The sequence below is a fragment of the Erythranthe guttata genome, chromosome 14 (assembly GCF_056151865.1).
Source record: "Erythranthe guttata isolate IM_541 chromosome 14, IM_541, whole genome shotgun sequence".
NCBI lineage: Eukaryota > Viridiplantae > Streptophyta > Magnoliopsida > Lamiales > Phrymaceae > Erythranthe > Erythranthe guttata.
This window is the reverse complement of record NC_142546.1, coordinates 18008876-18024557: the sequence shown is the minus strand read 5'-3', so window position 1 is coordinate 18024557 and position 15682 is coordinate 18008876. Positions and strand designations below refer to the sequence as shown.

Here is a 15682-nt window from a genome sequence, read left to right as displayed (position 1 = left end):
CGATTTCTAATATAAAAACTTTAGAGTTCTTTTTTCTAGAAAAATGTAGGAAGAATGAAAAGTGAATTATTGCAAACCGTATTCGTAAAAATAGTACCCAGTTTAGCAAGTCCCAAAAATCAATCCCCATATTGAAAAAAACTTTTTGCTAATTGCCGCTAAACAAAAAGAGAAAAAAAGAAAAAAAAAAATCAATTAGTATATGTTAGTTACTTTGACCATGAATGCAAAGCTTTCAAGCTACGGTTCCCTTCTTTTCCATCTCCGGCGAATACAGTATAAAACCTACGTCGCTGTTCGGCGCCAAATTGAACTCTCTCTCTCTCTCATCTGTGCAATTCCGGTGCCGCTTACCAGACAAGTGCAGCACCGTCTGCCCCCTTCTCTCTCCCCCCACAGAATTCAACATAAAAATGAATGAAATTAACTGAAAAGGGTTTCAGAAAAGAGGGAATCGAAAATCAAAAAGGAAAAAAAAATGGAGAGTTCTCAACCCAAATTCTTTAGCGTCCGAATAGTTTCAATCGACTACTACATGGCGCCTCCTGTTCATGAACTTGACATTTCTTACAGTACTTTCCATGGTATTTTCAATCGAATTGTTTGGAATTATTCTGGACATTTCAAATTTTTTTTTTTTTCGGATTTTCAATTGAAATCCTTCTGTTTGTAAATACTTTCCCCCTTATTTTTTTTTTGCGACTGTTTAAATTTTTTGAAATTCTCAGTGGGTCTGAGTTTGGTGTGGAATTACTGTACTCAGGTGGGAAGGTGAGCGAGGTACCAGTGATAAGAATATACGGTTCGACTCCGGCTGGCCAGAAGACTTGCTTGCACGTTCATCGAGTATGACTCTGCTGCTCAAACTTTTGTTTAATTTTTTGTTTGAATTTTTTTAATCCCTTTAAGACGTATATATATGACTCTTTCACTGGGAAAATAGAACACAACTTTTAAAAATTTCCCTTACATGGTTTTCTAAACAATGCAAAATATCATGGTGCTGGCTGCACTCGTAATTTAATTGAAATTGAGGTCAGTTGAGGTCATTAATTGGAGATTCTCCGGGAATTCTTGCTACCATTTGCTCTTTACATCTTGAAGGTCTTACAAGTTAAACAGGAAGATGGGTACAAAGTTCTTCAATGAAGAACATAAGAATCTAGTTCTCAGATAATTAAGGAATATCTGTATTGGAATTTCCATGGTTTGTGACTTGGGAAGGATGCTGATTTTGATAATCGATCCTTACTTAAAACCAAGGAGAATAACTTATGCATGGGACTTCAGTTATTATTCATTTCTGCAAAATCTAATTTCATGCATTATTAGTTGACAGTGTAAAAAAAATGTACTATAGACTGTTTCACATACTGGGCCAAGTGCAAAATGAGCTGCCAGCCAAAACTAATAGTATACACCTTAACCTATTTCCGTCACATCCCTCATCACAGTTATCATATATTGATACTCTTTCTGCTGTCTTCTTCAATTGTTTGTACTATATTAATTATATTTATTGATGGTTAAAGCTATAAGTGGGTTTCTCCAAACCCGTGAATCGTTTGTACCATAATTTTTTAGCTTCATGGACTGGATTTTTTATGCTGATGAAGTTTGCATTTCATGGCCTAGATTTTAAACTACCTTTTTTGTATGCAGGCTCTACCTTATCTTTACATTCCCTGCTCTGATGTGGGCCCTGTAACAAATGATGAAGGTAATTCTTCGCTGGACCTTCAATGGTAGTATGGAAGCATCATCTATGTCTTTATATCTATGAAAACTTAATCTCAGTATTGTGAGTCAGATGTGCTACTCACTTTTAGTGTGTCAGATGTGCTTCTCATGTGTAGGTTGAAATTGGTTAACGGAAGTTTTCTCTGTACATCTCATATGTCACGACGCAAGATTGGTTGAATATAGTAAGTAATTAGGGAAATGCTCCTTTTTTTTTTTGCAAAACTATGTATTCATTAAGACTGAGAGAAAAGATCGGTCAGGTACGATTGTGAATTAGCTATATGGTCATAGGTAAACATCTAGTTATTTTTTCTGTTTTCTAAAATTTTTAGTCAGTAAGAATCCACATTGATTGCAACGAGAAAATATGGGTCAAGTAAACAACTGAATATATTTGAAGTAATAATTATTTCTAGAAATCCAAATGGATATGTATATACAAGTATTATTTTACATATTTCTAGCACTCAAAACACTCGGGCCATATATTTCTTAAGCTTGCGGGCAAGCGAAAGGCCTCCCAAGAATGGGGCTTGACGTAATAGAGAAGGACCGGTACAGTACAAGAAACTCTTCATTTCCCAAAATAATAACTTTAGCGGAGCAGCACATTTCATCAGAAAGGACACTCGGCTATGTGAGATCTGAGATTAGGAATTTGAATCTGCCTTGACTAGAAATTTGCAACGATTCAAAGAGACCTTTTGAAGCTTACAATTCCTTTCCTGGGTATGCATGTGTTATTTGGTTTTTATCCGATGATCAACTTTGTGTGTGGTTAGATCCCCTTCTCCATCTCCAACCCAACCTGCACCTTGCATATACAAGAAAATTTATATCTTGAGCCTTCGTTGCCTTAAAATATATGTATTTCTATCCTTTGAATCACCTTTGTATGCCATGTTAAATACTTGTTAACTGCATAAGTTGTCTACTTTTCTTTGAAAATATTAATTTACAACTGTAGGGGTCATTGTTATGAATTTCGTAATATGCTCGATAACCTGGTAATTGTTAGTTCTGTAGTTCTGTTTTATTTGTCCCCTCCGGCCATTTTTAAAAAAATGGTTGAAGTAAGTTTAGTATTGTACTTTTTGTTTGGACTTATATTTCTTTTTTCCTTTCTTGTAATTGAGCAGTTGATTCGCAAACACATACTATATTTCTTGCCCTTGAGAAGGCTTTGAAGGTACCTCACTGATTTTTGCTTGCCATTTCCCATTCTACGGCTTACCCCACACTAACATACCATGAAAATTTGGATTTAACTTTTGACAGCTCAAAGGTAATGTTGGCTCAAAACGTCAACATGTGCACGGTTGCGATCTTGTTCGGGCAAAGAAGTTTTATGGTTACCATTCTTCAGAGGATCTGTTTCTGAAGATTTATTTGTATCCTAATTCTTGATATTTTCGTTTTCTACCTGCCTAAGTTGCTGTTGTAGATTATCCTTTATTATATAAATAGAACATCCTAGGGGCTCTGGAACTTGTCTTCCAATTTCCAAAATTTGCAACTTCATATAGTTACCAGAAGTAATGATTTTTAACCCTTTAACGTCTAATAGTGCACTGACTGAAGTAATTATGCACATTCCTTTTCTATTTCCTCTTCTCATCCAATAGGCGAGGGTGTAATACACTATGCTGATTGATTTTCTGAGTACTACGTTAGGGGTGACATAGTATGTGAGTGTTACACTTTTGTGATAATATTTATCAAGTATGTGAGAGTATAAAGCACCACAAAAATAATGTTACGGGGAACAATTAGTATTTCTACTGCTAGAGTTCGGTGGCATTCTATACTTCCTTCCCATTTGAACTCTTGAATCTTGATAAGATTATCACCATCAATAGAGTCCTCTATGTTTCAAGTTGTTGTCGATAGCCATTCTTATGATTTCTACTTACATTGACATATAATTATTGCATATCCTGATTTTTATAGTTCTCCTCACATCATTGAATTTACGATTCACTATCCTTTTTTTCTTTCTATCTACTGCCAATTGACTTTTTCAACGAACACCTTGACATAAAGATCAGCTATCATCCACAGGATGTTTCTCGTGCTGCAAATCTTCTTCTGGTAATATTTGAGCTTCTTAATTTTCAGTAGTTTGTATTATTCAAACTTGTAGTTTCTGGCACCTTTGTAATTTATGTATTTCATTGTGTGCAAGTGCTAAATATGACTTGAGCTGTTTAAGTGCTTTATCTACCAAGTTTTGATGTGATACACTCTACAATGTTTGGGCCATCATTCCTTTCGGCATTTTTTTTTGGGTTTCTCGATGCGTTCCCCCTGCCCTCTCTTCTCTCTCTATGTATGTATATGTGTCTGTTTGTGTATACATGTGTGTTTGTGAATATGCACATGTATTTAAGTGATAGGCTTCTCCTAAATGCAATACTTTTAGATTTCTTGCAACTTTTTTTTTCTATTGCCACATGCCAAGTGATTGTGAACCCAAAACCTTTATTGGTTATCTAAGGTAAATTTTGTCTGTGTTGGAGTTTTTCTTCCTAACAATTTGCAAGATTAGAGGTATCTAACCGTTCACTTTTGATTTTTTGGTGTAGACAGGTGCAATATTGGATAAAGTTTTACAGCCTTATGAATCGCATATACCTTTTCTTCTCCAGTTCTTGGTATGTACATCTTAAAAACAAAGTTGGCCTTATAATTTATGTGTGACCATTACATCACATGCATTCAAATGGATTCGAGCCCTTGACCTCTCTCCAGAATAAGAGAAGCCCTGCATAGCTCATCATCGTTCTTGATGTTATGGCACTTGCGAGCTAACTTCTAACTGTAAAGGATAATAGTGATTTATTACAAGGATTATGTTCTTATCTTTTTAGCTGAAAATGACACGTCAGTGTAACAAATTCTGAAGGCAATTTTAGTGGCAATTTGTTCATGGTAGTGGGATTCTAGAAATTGTGTACAAGTCGCCAGTCTAGTATGTTAATAAAGTATTTTCTCAGAAGTAAATCAAAGTTATTCTTCAGAATTTTAACATCTACCAAGAAACTGCTCCCCGTGCCTTATGAAACATACACGAATCATTAGTTATGGTATTTAATGTCCTGGTGTTCTTATACTTTAGTTGGTTCCTCCATTCACCACATGATATTTGGTTTTCTATAACAAACGAAGTGGATTTGATGTTTCAATGTCGAATTTCTTAGGGGGTTTTACACCCTATATGTAGCTCATACGACTTGATATCTACTTCACAATTTCCAGATCGACTACAATTTGTATGGGATGGGTCATTTACATGTTTCAAAGATAAAGTTTCGGTATCCTGTTCCAGATGTTTTCTTTCAGCCGAAAGTTCAGTGCAACGGCAAAACGAGACCATTGACGGATGAATCCGCTTCCATGGAATCTCAGGTATTTGTGATGTTCTTTTTGCAGGTTCTAGTGGGTCGATTTTTCGGTTCAGAATTTTATTAATTCTATTCTATGTTATTTCATTTCTAGGCAGATTTAGGTGGTGATTTGAATGTGAATACCCCAATATGGACATCTTCTACAATTCCGGATGGGTGGATCTGGCAAGATAATTCTCACTTCAGACGTCAGAGTACCTCTGAGCTGGAAGTAGATGCCATAGCACACGGTTTGTTTGTTATTATAATTGCCTTGAAGTTGATGCTGTCCTCTCCTTTGTCCATTTTAGCTAATATTTTTTATTTATCATACGTTGATGTCCAGATATCATAAATCAGCAGTCGACATCTTATGCACCTCTTTCTCAAACCCGTTCCGATATTAAAATGGTTCAGTCACTAATACCAATGTGGGAGGTTTGCTTCCAATCCACACATTCTCTACTGAATGGATATTTGAATTGAATGTTCTGTAATGACGAGTTGTTTCTTTTTACGCTAGGAAGAATATGAAAGGAACGGTGTGCCTGAGGCCATACCTCCTTACTCTGACAAACCAAGTCCGCGAGATGTATTGAGGATTCTGTCAGATGAAGTTGAGTTTGAAAATTTTATGGAAGTGAAAAATGATGCAGAAAGCTGGTCGCATTTGACTCCAGAATCAATCAAATCGTCTGTAGGTTGTGCAGATTTGGTTGACGCTGGGATTGCTAACCTCGAGAATAGCAATCCTTTGCCTTCCAAATATTTCAAAGCAAGTGACACAATTGGATCTTCATTATTGTTGGATTCACCATTTCAGAAAGTTAATGCCTCAGAAACTAATGAGATTGATGCAGCTGATCAACTGCAAATATCTGGCACCATGGGACCATCGAATGCAAAGGTAATACTTAGTTTTTCCGACTCAAATAAGAGTGATAAGGGAGAGTATGGAGAAGATATTCCTTTATACTAGACTTAGTTCATGCTTAGAGTCCTAATTTGTATAGACTGTGACCCCAAACAAAGTTCTTTCACTGTTCTTCTTTATGAATTAGTGACATAGATAACCCTGCACTTTGATGCTCCCCTTGCATCTCGTAGGTAGTCCTTGTATATTCAGATTTTCCTTAATCTCTTGTGCCATATGCTAATGCTTAATACACTACTTTTTCCTTGAATATTAAAATTGAATTATGCCATGGAATTAACAGTCTGAACGGAGTTGATGAATACAAAATAGAATATCAATCAAATTAATAGGGGTACTAAGTGCTTGGTATAAGTGCAAATATTAATCAAATCAAATTAATAAAATAGAATTAACTATCTAGTAGTGGGTCTTCAATGTTTTGTGTCGCAGATTTTAGGTCAAGTAGTGAAATGATGTGGTTTTAACATTCCTGGGAAGCAGGGTAGTTGCTTTTATTTCAAACAACTTTAATTGTATGATTTGTCTTCATTATGTTAACGTTAACTTAGTTGTATGATTTGTCTTTATAATATCGACTGGCTTGGTCTTATTTATATGGTGTCACACTGTATTTTAGGGGTTACCTTTTTTTTTTTTTTTTTTTCCATCTTAATCCTTTGGTGTACAAGTGTATCTAATTTTAGTATTAATGAAACATATTCATTAGGACACAGATGACGATGCATTAAGGCTTTTGAAGTGGCTTGCATCTTCTCAAGCCGAAGGGGATATCAATTCTGATGATGAACTCGCTCGGGAGACACTCTTAAGTCCCTTAGTACCTTCAAAAGACATCAACAAGGTCTTAGAGAGAGCCAATGGGGACTATGAGAGTGAATCCCAGAAAGAATGTCAAGACATTCTTGATTCTATAGATATGTTAAACTTTGACGAGTTGAACGGTGAGCACAATAATTCTCGAAAAGTTATGTCGAATAACTTAATACCTCAAGTGGATGGCTCCAGTGACGATCCTCAGTCAACTCCCTGCTCCAGTAAGTCGATCAAAACAGATAATAGTGAAGCAAACCCGTCTGTGGGAGTTCAATCATGGCCTGAATTAGATTCAAACTTAACCTGTAAGCACAGAAGGAAAAGACCTCGATGGGGTTCTTTACCTATTTCTTCTCAGAAAGCGAGCGATGTTTCACATCCCAACACATTTTCCATTTTAAGTGGATGTGACAATGAGAAAAAAGAAGGTTTAGGAACTTCTTGGATTGGGAAGGAAGCAGAAGAAATTCCACCAGTAATGCTTGAATGCTCTACACGAGATTTGATGAGGAGAAAGCGGTCTCATCGAGCTGAACTATCTGAGTTTGGGAGCCTAGTGGAAGATTATAAAGCAGAATCATACTGTGATGCTGAGTGCGAGAAAGGAGATATACATCTTGACACAAATTTTTTGATTGACATCGGAGAGAAAAAGGATCTTTTTTCACCCATCGATAAACCTCCTTTAAAAGATGAGGGGACGACGTGTAATACAAGGAACATGAGATCTACCGTTGATGTGTGCGAGGCTCTTCTCAATAAATCAACCAGTTCTCGTCTTCCGATTTATAGAGAATTGCCTCTATCCTCTAGCAAGGATAGCACTGAAGTGTTAAATAAGTTAATGAATGGGAATCTGGAGCATGTCAAACGAGTTGATTCTGGAGAAAGCTATCGTGGTGAATATTCACAGAGCTCTATGGATTATGATACAAACCTTCATGTCAGTTCTTGCAAGCTTGCAAATCTTCACGTTCGGCAAAAAGGTGCTTTGGATTCTTCTACTGTGCCTTCAAATATAGGTCCAAGTGACCTTGTATCCAGAACTGACTATACAAGTGAAAGTGGATGTCAGACCTCAATCTCTATGTGTAAGTTGGCTGAAATTCCAGCTGAGGATTTGAAGGGCATGGGAATGCAAACAACACTTCCGCAGTTCGAAAATCCACCACATCACGGAAGAAGTTTCGACTTATCCAAGTCTTGTGAAACGTCAAAAGATATAAACAATGAAGCTGGAACTGTAAACCTAATTGGTATGACCTTCTCGAAAAAACCTCCAATTATAGACTGGACATATGAGCCTGAGAGTGAAGGTTCTGTGTTGCCTGGGAATGGGGGCAGTAAAGCAGGAGCATCTCTTGAGGGAAGATTTGAAGATGGTTGCGTTCCTTTTTTCTCGACGAACTCCCTAGAAGAGGAAGAAGATCTTCAGGGTGTTAGCCCTAGAAACTGCGAGCATATTGATAGCCATGAACTAGTAATGGGTGTTCCTGTCATGCATCAGAATGACGGGTCATATTTATACATGCTGACCCCTGCAGTGTCACCTCCATCTCGGGAATCTGTTGATAGGTGGTTGTCATTTGATTGCTATAATACTTCGGAGCAAAAGCTAGATGCACCGATTCTCCCGATATCTAAGGGATTCCCTGGTGATATAGTGGATTCACAGGGTTCTCGGGCTGATGACAGTAATTCCCCTTTGACTAGTTCTGCTTCGTATGAAGAAAAGTCTGATTTTAATCAACTACACGAGCTTAATCAAGATAACTGCCATACGGAAGTTAAAATTCGTAACGAGGCTAAGAAAAAAATATCAACTGGCTTCTCGCAAGATATCTCTCAGATATCTGGTCCTGATAAAATGGTGAGGCTGACTCCATTGAGTCAAATTGGTTTTCGGGATCCAGCAAGTGTTGGTCAAGGGCAGCAACTAACGCTGATCAGTATAGAGGTACTGGCTGAATCTAGAGGAGATTTAAGACCCGACCCTCGATTTGATGCCGTCAACGTCATTGTTCTTGTTATTCAAGAGGATGAAGAATCTGCACTCGACACTCGCATTCTTCTGCGTTATGATTCTGTTAATGTTGAAAAGGACCTTGATGCTGTTTCAGAGTCCAAGCTGTTTGTTTTTACCGAAGAGCTACAATTGTTTAACCATTTTACAAAGGTCATTCATGCATCTGACCCAGATGTTCTGATGGGCTGGGATGTTCAAAGTGGCTCCCTTGGATTTCTGGCCGAAAGGGCTGCACACCTTGGCATTGGTTTGCTAAATAATATATCAAGGACACCATCAAAAATAAAAGTAGCTTCTGGAGATTCCGGAACTTCTGAAAAAGAGATGATGAAAGGCATATTTTCTGAATCAGTAACAACTGAAGCAGTCCCTTTGGAGAACATTATTGACGATGAGTGGGGAAGAACACATGCCAGTGGTCTTCATGTAGGTGGAAGAATTGTGCTTAATATTTGGAGACTGATGAGGAATGAAGTTAAGCTTAATATGTACACTGTTGAAGCTGTAACTGAAGCAGTTTTGAGGCGAACAATTCCTTATATCCCTTGGGAAGTTCTGACAGAATGGTTTTCTAGTGGTCCTGGAAGAGCAAGGTACAAGTCTATTGATTATATATTAGAGAGAGCAAAGTTGAATTTGCAAATCATGGATCAGCTTGATATGATAAACCGAACATCAGAACTTGCTCGAGTATTTGGCATTGACTTTTTTTCAGTACTATCTCGAGGTTCACAGTATCGTGTTGAATCAATGTTTCTGCGGTTAGCACATACACAGAACTATCTTGCCATTTCTCCTGGAAGCCACCAAGTTGCCAACCAACCAGCTATGGAATGCATACCTCTTGTTATGGAGCCGGAATCTAATTTTTATGCAGATCCTGTCATTGTTTTGGATTTTCAGTCACTTTATCCATCGATGGTAATTGCATATAACCTTTGCTTTTGTACATGCCTAGGAAAGATTGCACCTCCGAAGGAAAATACTCTTGGTGTCAGTTCGTACATACCAGATATTAATAATTTACACAATTTGAAAAATGAACTACTGATTACTCCCAATGGTGTTGTCTATGTTCCTTCAAAAGTTCGGAAAGGGATACTACCTAGGCTATTAGACGAGATATTATCAACCAGAATTATGGTGAAACAAGCAATGAAAAAATTGGATGCTTCTCAGCTGGTTCTTCACAGGATATTTAATGCTCGACAGCTTGCTTTAAAGCTTATAGCAAATGTTACTTATGGATACACAGCTGCTGGATTTAGTGGACGCATGCCTTGTGCTGAGCTTGCCGACAGTATTGTGCAATGTGGCCGTAGAACGCTGGAAGCTGCAATTTCTTTTGTAAACTCAAATGATAAGTGGAAAGCTAGAGTGATATACGGTGACACAGACAGGTGTGTATTTTATCTATCAGTTTATTTTGAGAAGATATGATCTTTAATTCTGTAATGAGTGGATTCAAAATTGAAGAAAATTGAATTGAATAAATCATTTGTGCATGGTTGCATGGGCCCACATCATCTTAGTTGAATCGTATTTGTTGGACATTTATCTAGTTTTATAGGACTAAGAAATTATTTTTCTCTGTCTGGTACAGCATGTTTGTACTCCTTAAAGGGCGTTCTCTTAAAGAAGCTTTCACAATTGGACGAGAAATTGCATCAGCAATAACTGAAATGAATCCAACTCCCGTCACATTAAAAATGGAAAAAGTTTACTACCCGTGTTTCCTCCTCACGAAAAAACGATATGTTGGATATAGTTATGAAAGTCCTGAGCAGAGCAAGCCAGTCTTTGATGCTAAGGGTATTGAGACAGTGCGAAGAGATACATGTGAAGCTGTATCTAAAACTATGGAGCAGTCATTAAGAACCTATTTTGAAAGTCATGATATTGACAAGGTAAGGAGTCTTCTCTCTCTCTCTCTCTCTCTCTCTCTCTCTCTCTCTCTCTGGAGTCTTGTCTGAATTCTGGATGTATTAATGTGTTTTGCCTGTACTTTGAAACGTATGCCTCGTCAACGGATTTTTTTACAAGTGCGACAAACCTAAAGTTCATAGTGGCACTTATTTGATAGACGTACGTACTTTTGATAGTTACTAAAAACATATTGAAACTTGATTCCTTTGGTTGATTTTTTGACTCAACGACGTTTTCTCTGTTTTCCTTTGGTCAGGTCAAAGCATATTTGCTGCGTCAGTGGACAAGGATATTATCTGGCAGGGTGTCTCTTCAGGATTTTATTTTCGCTAAGGAGGTTCGCCTCGGTACTTACAGTACACGCACTAGTTCACTCCCTCCAGCTGCAATTGTGGCCACTAAAAAATTGAAAGCCGATCCCAGGGCGGAACCTCGTTATGCTGAGCGAATACCTTATGTAGTGGTCCATGGTGAACCCGGGGCTCGTTTGGTTGATATGGTTGTGGACCCACTTGAACTACTTGCCATCAATTCCCCTTTCAGATTAAACGATGTTTATTACATCAGCAAACAGATAATCCCAGCTTTACAGAGAGTGTTTGGCCTTGTTGGAGCTGATCTGAACCAGTGGTTTGTAGAGATGCCTCGTCCGGCACGTGAAGCAGTTGGAAAACGCCACTCTCTTGTGACAAATCCGCAGAGGACAAGAATTGATTATTACTACGTATCGAAACATTGTATCCTATGTGGCGAGTTAGTTCAGGGAAGATCAAATCAACTCTGTCCAAACTGTTCCAAGGACGAATCAATTGTTGCTACAGCTTTGATAGGAAGAACTTGGAAACTCGAAAAGGATATCCAACACCTTGCTGCTGTAAGTATTACATTAGTTAATTTGAATGTCGTAAAATGTCTTAAAATGGAAAAAAGGATCTTTATAGTGGAATTTAGAATGGTTAATTTTTTATTCCTTTTATTATCACGTATTTCTGCAGATATGTCGTCACTGTGGGGGTGGAGATTGGCGTATTGAAAGTGGAGTGAAATGCATTTCATTGGCATGTTCGGTTTTCTATGAAAGAAGGAAAGTTCAGAAAGAGTTGCAGTCGGTCTCGGAAGTTGCTACAAGAACCGGTTTCTACCCAAAATGTACGGTGGAGTGGTTTTAACTCTATCTTATGTGCCTTATATAGACTATACTTGTTAGATATGTAACTACATACATAAATACCTCTTTTGGAGATGTCCTCCTTGTTGTTGCACTATTCTCCTTGAACCAAACGGAGCATAAGTGATCGCGTTGCTTGCAGTATATATGTTGTATAAAATTATTTTGATTTTGGGTGCTTATAATTATTTGTGGAACTGTAATTATTTCTGAAATAATAAAACGATCGAAGGATTGAGTGATGTTTGTTTGCACAGTGAAGTGTATGCTTTTTGGGTGAAAAAGGAGGAAATCATTTGGCTGGTAATGTTATACAATAATAAAGTATTCAATTGCAATTACAAAAATATATTTTGGGAATTAAAAGTTGCATAAAATAAAACAGTAAAAATTCGGTAGTTGGTAGTTTATGCGGGTAAATTTTTACTACAAATTTTGAACATTTAGTTGTAATTACAGAAATATATTTTGAGTCACTCGGAGTTTATAAGAGCATCTCCGACCGGTTTTACCATTTTTTCACCAAATCCCATTTTTGGTGGAAAAATGATGTTTTTGGTCTCCAATGGGTTTCACCAGAATTTAGACCAAATATTAAAATAATAATATTTCACCATTTCACCACTTATAGGAAATGAGATTTGGTTTGGTCTCCCATGGCAGCTCACCGTATATGCCCCAAAATTATAAATCTAATGTTAATCGTAATTTTATTATATTTTATTTCATAAATATTAATTATAGATCCAATGTTAAGTAATAATTTTTTTAAACTATATAATTTAAAAATTATGTCATCAATTTTAAAAATTATGTTTTCAATTTAAATGTCTCATCATGTATTTCATCAATTAAAGTGTGTTTCGTTAATTATTCTATTGTTGCTTATTATATTTTATTAATAGCAATTAGCGTATTAGTCAAGTAAAGAAATGAACTAATAAACATGATACCAACAAAATATACAAATTAATTAAAAATAAGCATATTTATATTATTATAATTAATGTTTTGTTAATAATAACAAATGTATTTATATTTTAAAAACTAATTTAATAATTAATACCAATGTATTTACGATAAATATGCTAATAAGTTGGTAATCGGGTGCAATTAGTTAAAATCGTCATTTTATATGGTACTTAATAAAATGATGTTAATTACGGCAAATCCTATTTTGACCTCTATATTTGGTAGGAAAAATAGGATTTGGTGGAAAAAATAGGAAAATGGTGGACCGGTGGGAGATGAAAATTCCTTCACCAAAACATTTGGTGGAAAAATAGGATTTGAGTATTTGGTGATATGGGGGTTGACCACGGTGGGAGGCTAAAACCAAATCTCTATAATTTTAGATGTAATGGTGATATATGAATTTCGGGTGGGAGGCTAAAAACACCTAAATTAGAAGAAAAAATGGCGTTATGGCGTCCGGTCGGAGATGCCCTAACTCCCGCCACACCATTAGAGATTCTCAATTTTCTCATTATCCTCGTAATTCATTCCATGGTGTATGTAGGTTATAACTTCCATGTAACTTTTATGTAACCTTGTTGTACCTTCTGGTAGTTTACATCTATAACAACCATAATTAAGGGAGAATGTCCCCTCCCTTAATAACAACCATAATTATCTTTCTACGAATTGTCTCTCTTGTGTTGTTACTTTCTCTGTATTTCTATTCTTGTATTTATGATCTTATGTATTTCCACAATCACCAAACAAAAGAGCTAGATTAGATACGTCATTTTACAACAAGTTATCAACACGAGATGCTCGCGGTGATTGTAGAAAGCTAATCGTTTGTGGGACGTGGATGTTTGAAGAATTTGTGATTCGAGTTCGTTCGTGAAACTGTGATCTCGTTCGAAAGCTCACCAGTAGATAAGAATTGAAGACAATAAGGATTGAAGAGAGGGGACTTCAACAATTGTTCGAATGATATATTTTCACTTTTCATACATTATTATTATTTCTTAATTCACCGTTCATTATTATGATTAAAAGACCGCAACTATTTGCAATATTAATTCTATTAAGTGCAAGACCAATTCAAAATTTTCAATATACAAATACTATAATACTTTTACTAATTAAAAAAAAAAGGATAAATGAAAATGATGCAATACCATTAATTCAAAAACCACAAAAATTCACAAGACCACAAGATCAAACCATCTTCTCCGTCTTCCAAAACTCACAAAAACCTTTCTTCTTCCTCCTCCATAAACCCACAAAACCTAAACATTCAAAACCCTCAAAACAACAAACCTTACAAATAGGGCAAGTATGGAATCAAAAGACATTAAAATGGAAGATTTTATGGTAGAAATCGTTTTTAAAAGAAAAAAAAATAGCGCATACCCGTTCAACATTTACAGGTCGAAATTGGTAGCTAACAATCGACACTAAGATGTCGCTTTTTTGGCACCAAAATCGACATAACCAACATGTGATTTGGTTGCCAAAATATCGACACCAAGGTGTCGATTTGCACCATATATTTTCGACATCTTGGTAGCGATTTTCTGGCACCAAACTCGACATAACCAACATGTCGATTTGGTTGCCAATAAATTGACACCAAGGTGTCTATTTGTACCATATATTTTCGACATCTCGATGTCGATTTTCTGGCACCAAACTCGACATAACCAACATGTCGATTTGGTTTTCAAAAAATCGACACTAAGGTCTCGATTTGCAACATATTTTCGACATCATGATTTTGATTATAAACAATTTCAATTAAATTTTTTTTTCTTATTTTTTAAGGTGGCTCATGGCAGCGGTGGTCGAGCGACAAGCTTGCGGTGCCGGCGGCGGACTGACATGGGCGACGAGGAAGGGGAAGAAGGGTTTCAGTGGAGCGTTTATTTTTTATTTTATTTTTGTTTTGCAAAATACTTGATCTATTATTTGGTCTTCCATGAACAAATAAAAGGTAATTTTACTATATGACATATTTGTCATTTCTTAATAAAATAGAATTTTTAACTTATTGAACTAGTATCGCGACTAGCCGTGGCCTTATTAAAAACTTCAACATAATGATATTTTTTATGGATTTTGAGCTTTTTTCGTTTAATTTCCGTTGTCTTGAGCTGAACACTTGTTTCGAACTCTTTATTATTTTTTGTACTAATATATTTTATTTTTCCTTTTTTAAATAGTTATGTGGAGAAATTTAAAAAGAAAAGCACCTCCTCTTCAAGAAGGTGATGGATCTCCATCGAATAAACCACTCCAAGAGATTAATTTAGAAGATCTTCCCGGAGATCCTGGACAAAGGTCTTGTATTTTGCAATATAATGTTAATCATCGAGATCGAGTTCGTAGAGCAATTTGCAAAAAGGTCATTGCCATCCGCATAACGACGCATTTTCTCTCACATTCTATGGCCACCAAAATAGACGATTTAATAACGTTTGTTTCACCAAATATAGTACTTGGTTGGAGTATATTGTATCCAAATATGCTGCATAAAAAATATGTTTCACCAGATATCGGAGGTCAATCGGGTGTGATCATTTTGTTACTGAAGGATTTAGTAATTGGAAGGAAAAAAAATCTACTTACATAGGAGATCCTAACAGTGCACATAATGGAGTTGGGGAAAATGTGCAGCTTTATGATGAATCAAAATCAACATATTGAGACAGGTATTCACAAGCAGTCAAATG

The 15682-nt window shown here is 36.3% G+C and overlaps 1 protein-coding gene across 3 annotated transcripts; it reads left to right on the top strand.

Annotated features, from left to right (window-relative positions):
* The first annotated feature begins 228 nt into the window (after positions 1-228).
* On the top strand, positions 229-12241 carry REV3 (recovery protein 3). 3 transcript variants are annotated; one of them, XM_012976098.2, is made up of 15 exons: positions 229-584; positions 764-846; positions 1663-1720; positions 2883-2932; positions 3022-3134; positions 3792-3834; positions 4329-4397; positions 5002-5151; positions 5242-5380; positions 5476-5567; positions 5653-6036; positions 6773-10305; positions 10509-10812; positions 11088-11705; positions 11827-12241. In XM_012976098.2, exons 1-15 carry the CDS (start codon positions 479-481, stop codon positions 11998-12000), a joined length of 5916 nt encoding a protein of 1971 aa, XP_012831552.2. In that variant the 5' UTR covers positions 229-478; the 3' UTR covers positions 12001-12241. The 3 variants fall into 3 exon arrangements, with proteins under 3 accessions (XP_012831552.2, XP_088668800.1, XP_088668801.1); XM_088812674.1 differs by having other exon boundaries at positions 243-584; positions 4333-4397; XM_088812675.1 differs by lacking the exons at positions 229-584; positions 764-846; positions 1663-1720; ... (4 more) ...; positions 5002-5151; positions 5242-5380 and having other exon boundaries at positions 5478-5567; positions 5657-6036.
* Positions 12242-15682: the final 3441 nt, after the last annotated feature.

Bases quoted from the DNA above. Each gene is read 5' to 3' on its own strand.
- REV3 (XM_012976098.2), top strand. From the start codon at position 479: ATGGAGAGTTCTCAACCCAAATTCTTTAGCGTCCGAATAGTTTCAATC. The intron at 5,152-5,241 runs GTATTTGTGATG...TTTCATTTCTAG, and splicing joins CCGCTTCCATGGAATCTCAG to GCAGATTTAGGTGGTGATTT. The intron at 10,813-11,087 runs GTAAGGAGTCTT...TCCTTTGGTCAG, and splicing joins AAAGTCATGATATTGACAAG to GTCAAAGCATATTTGCTGCG.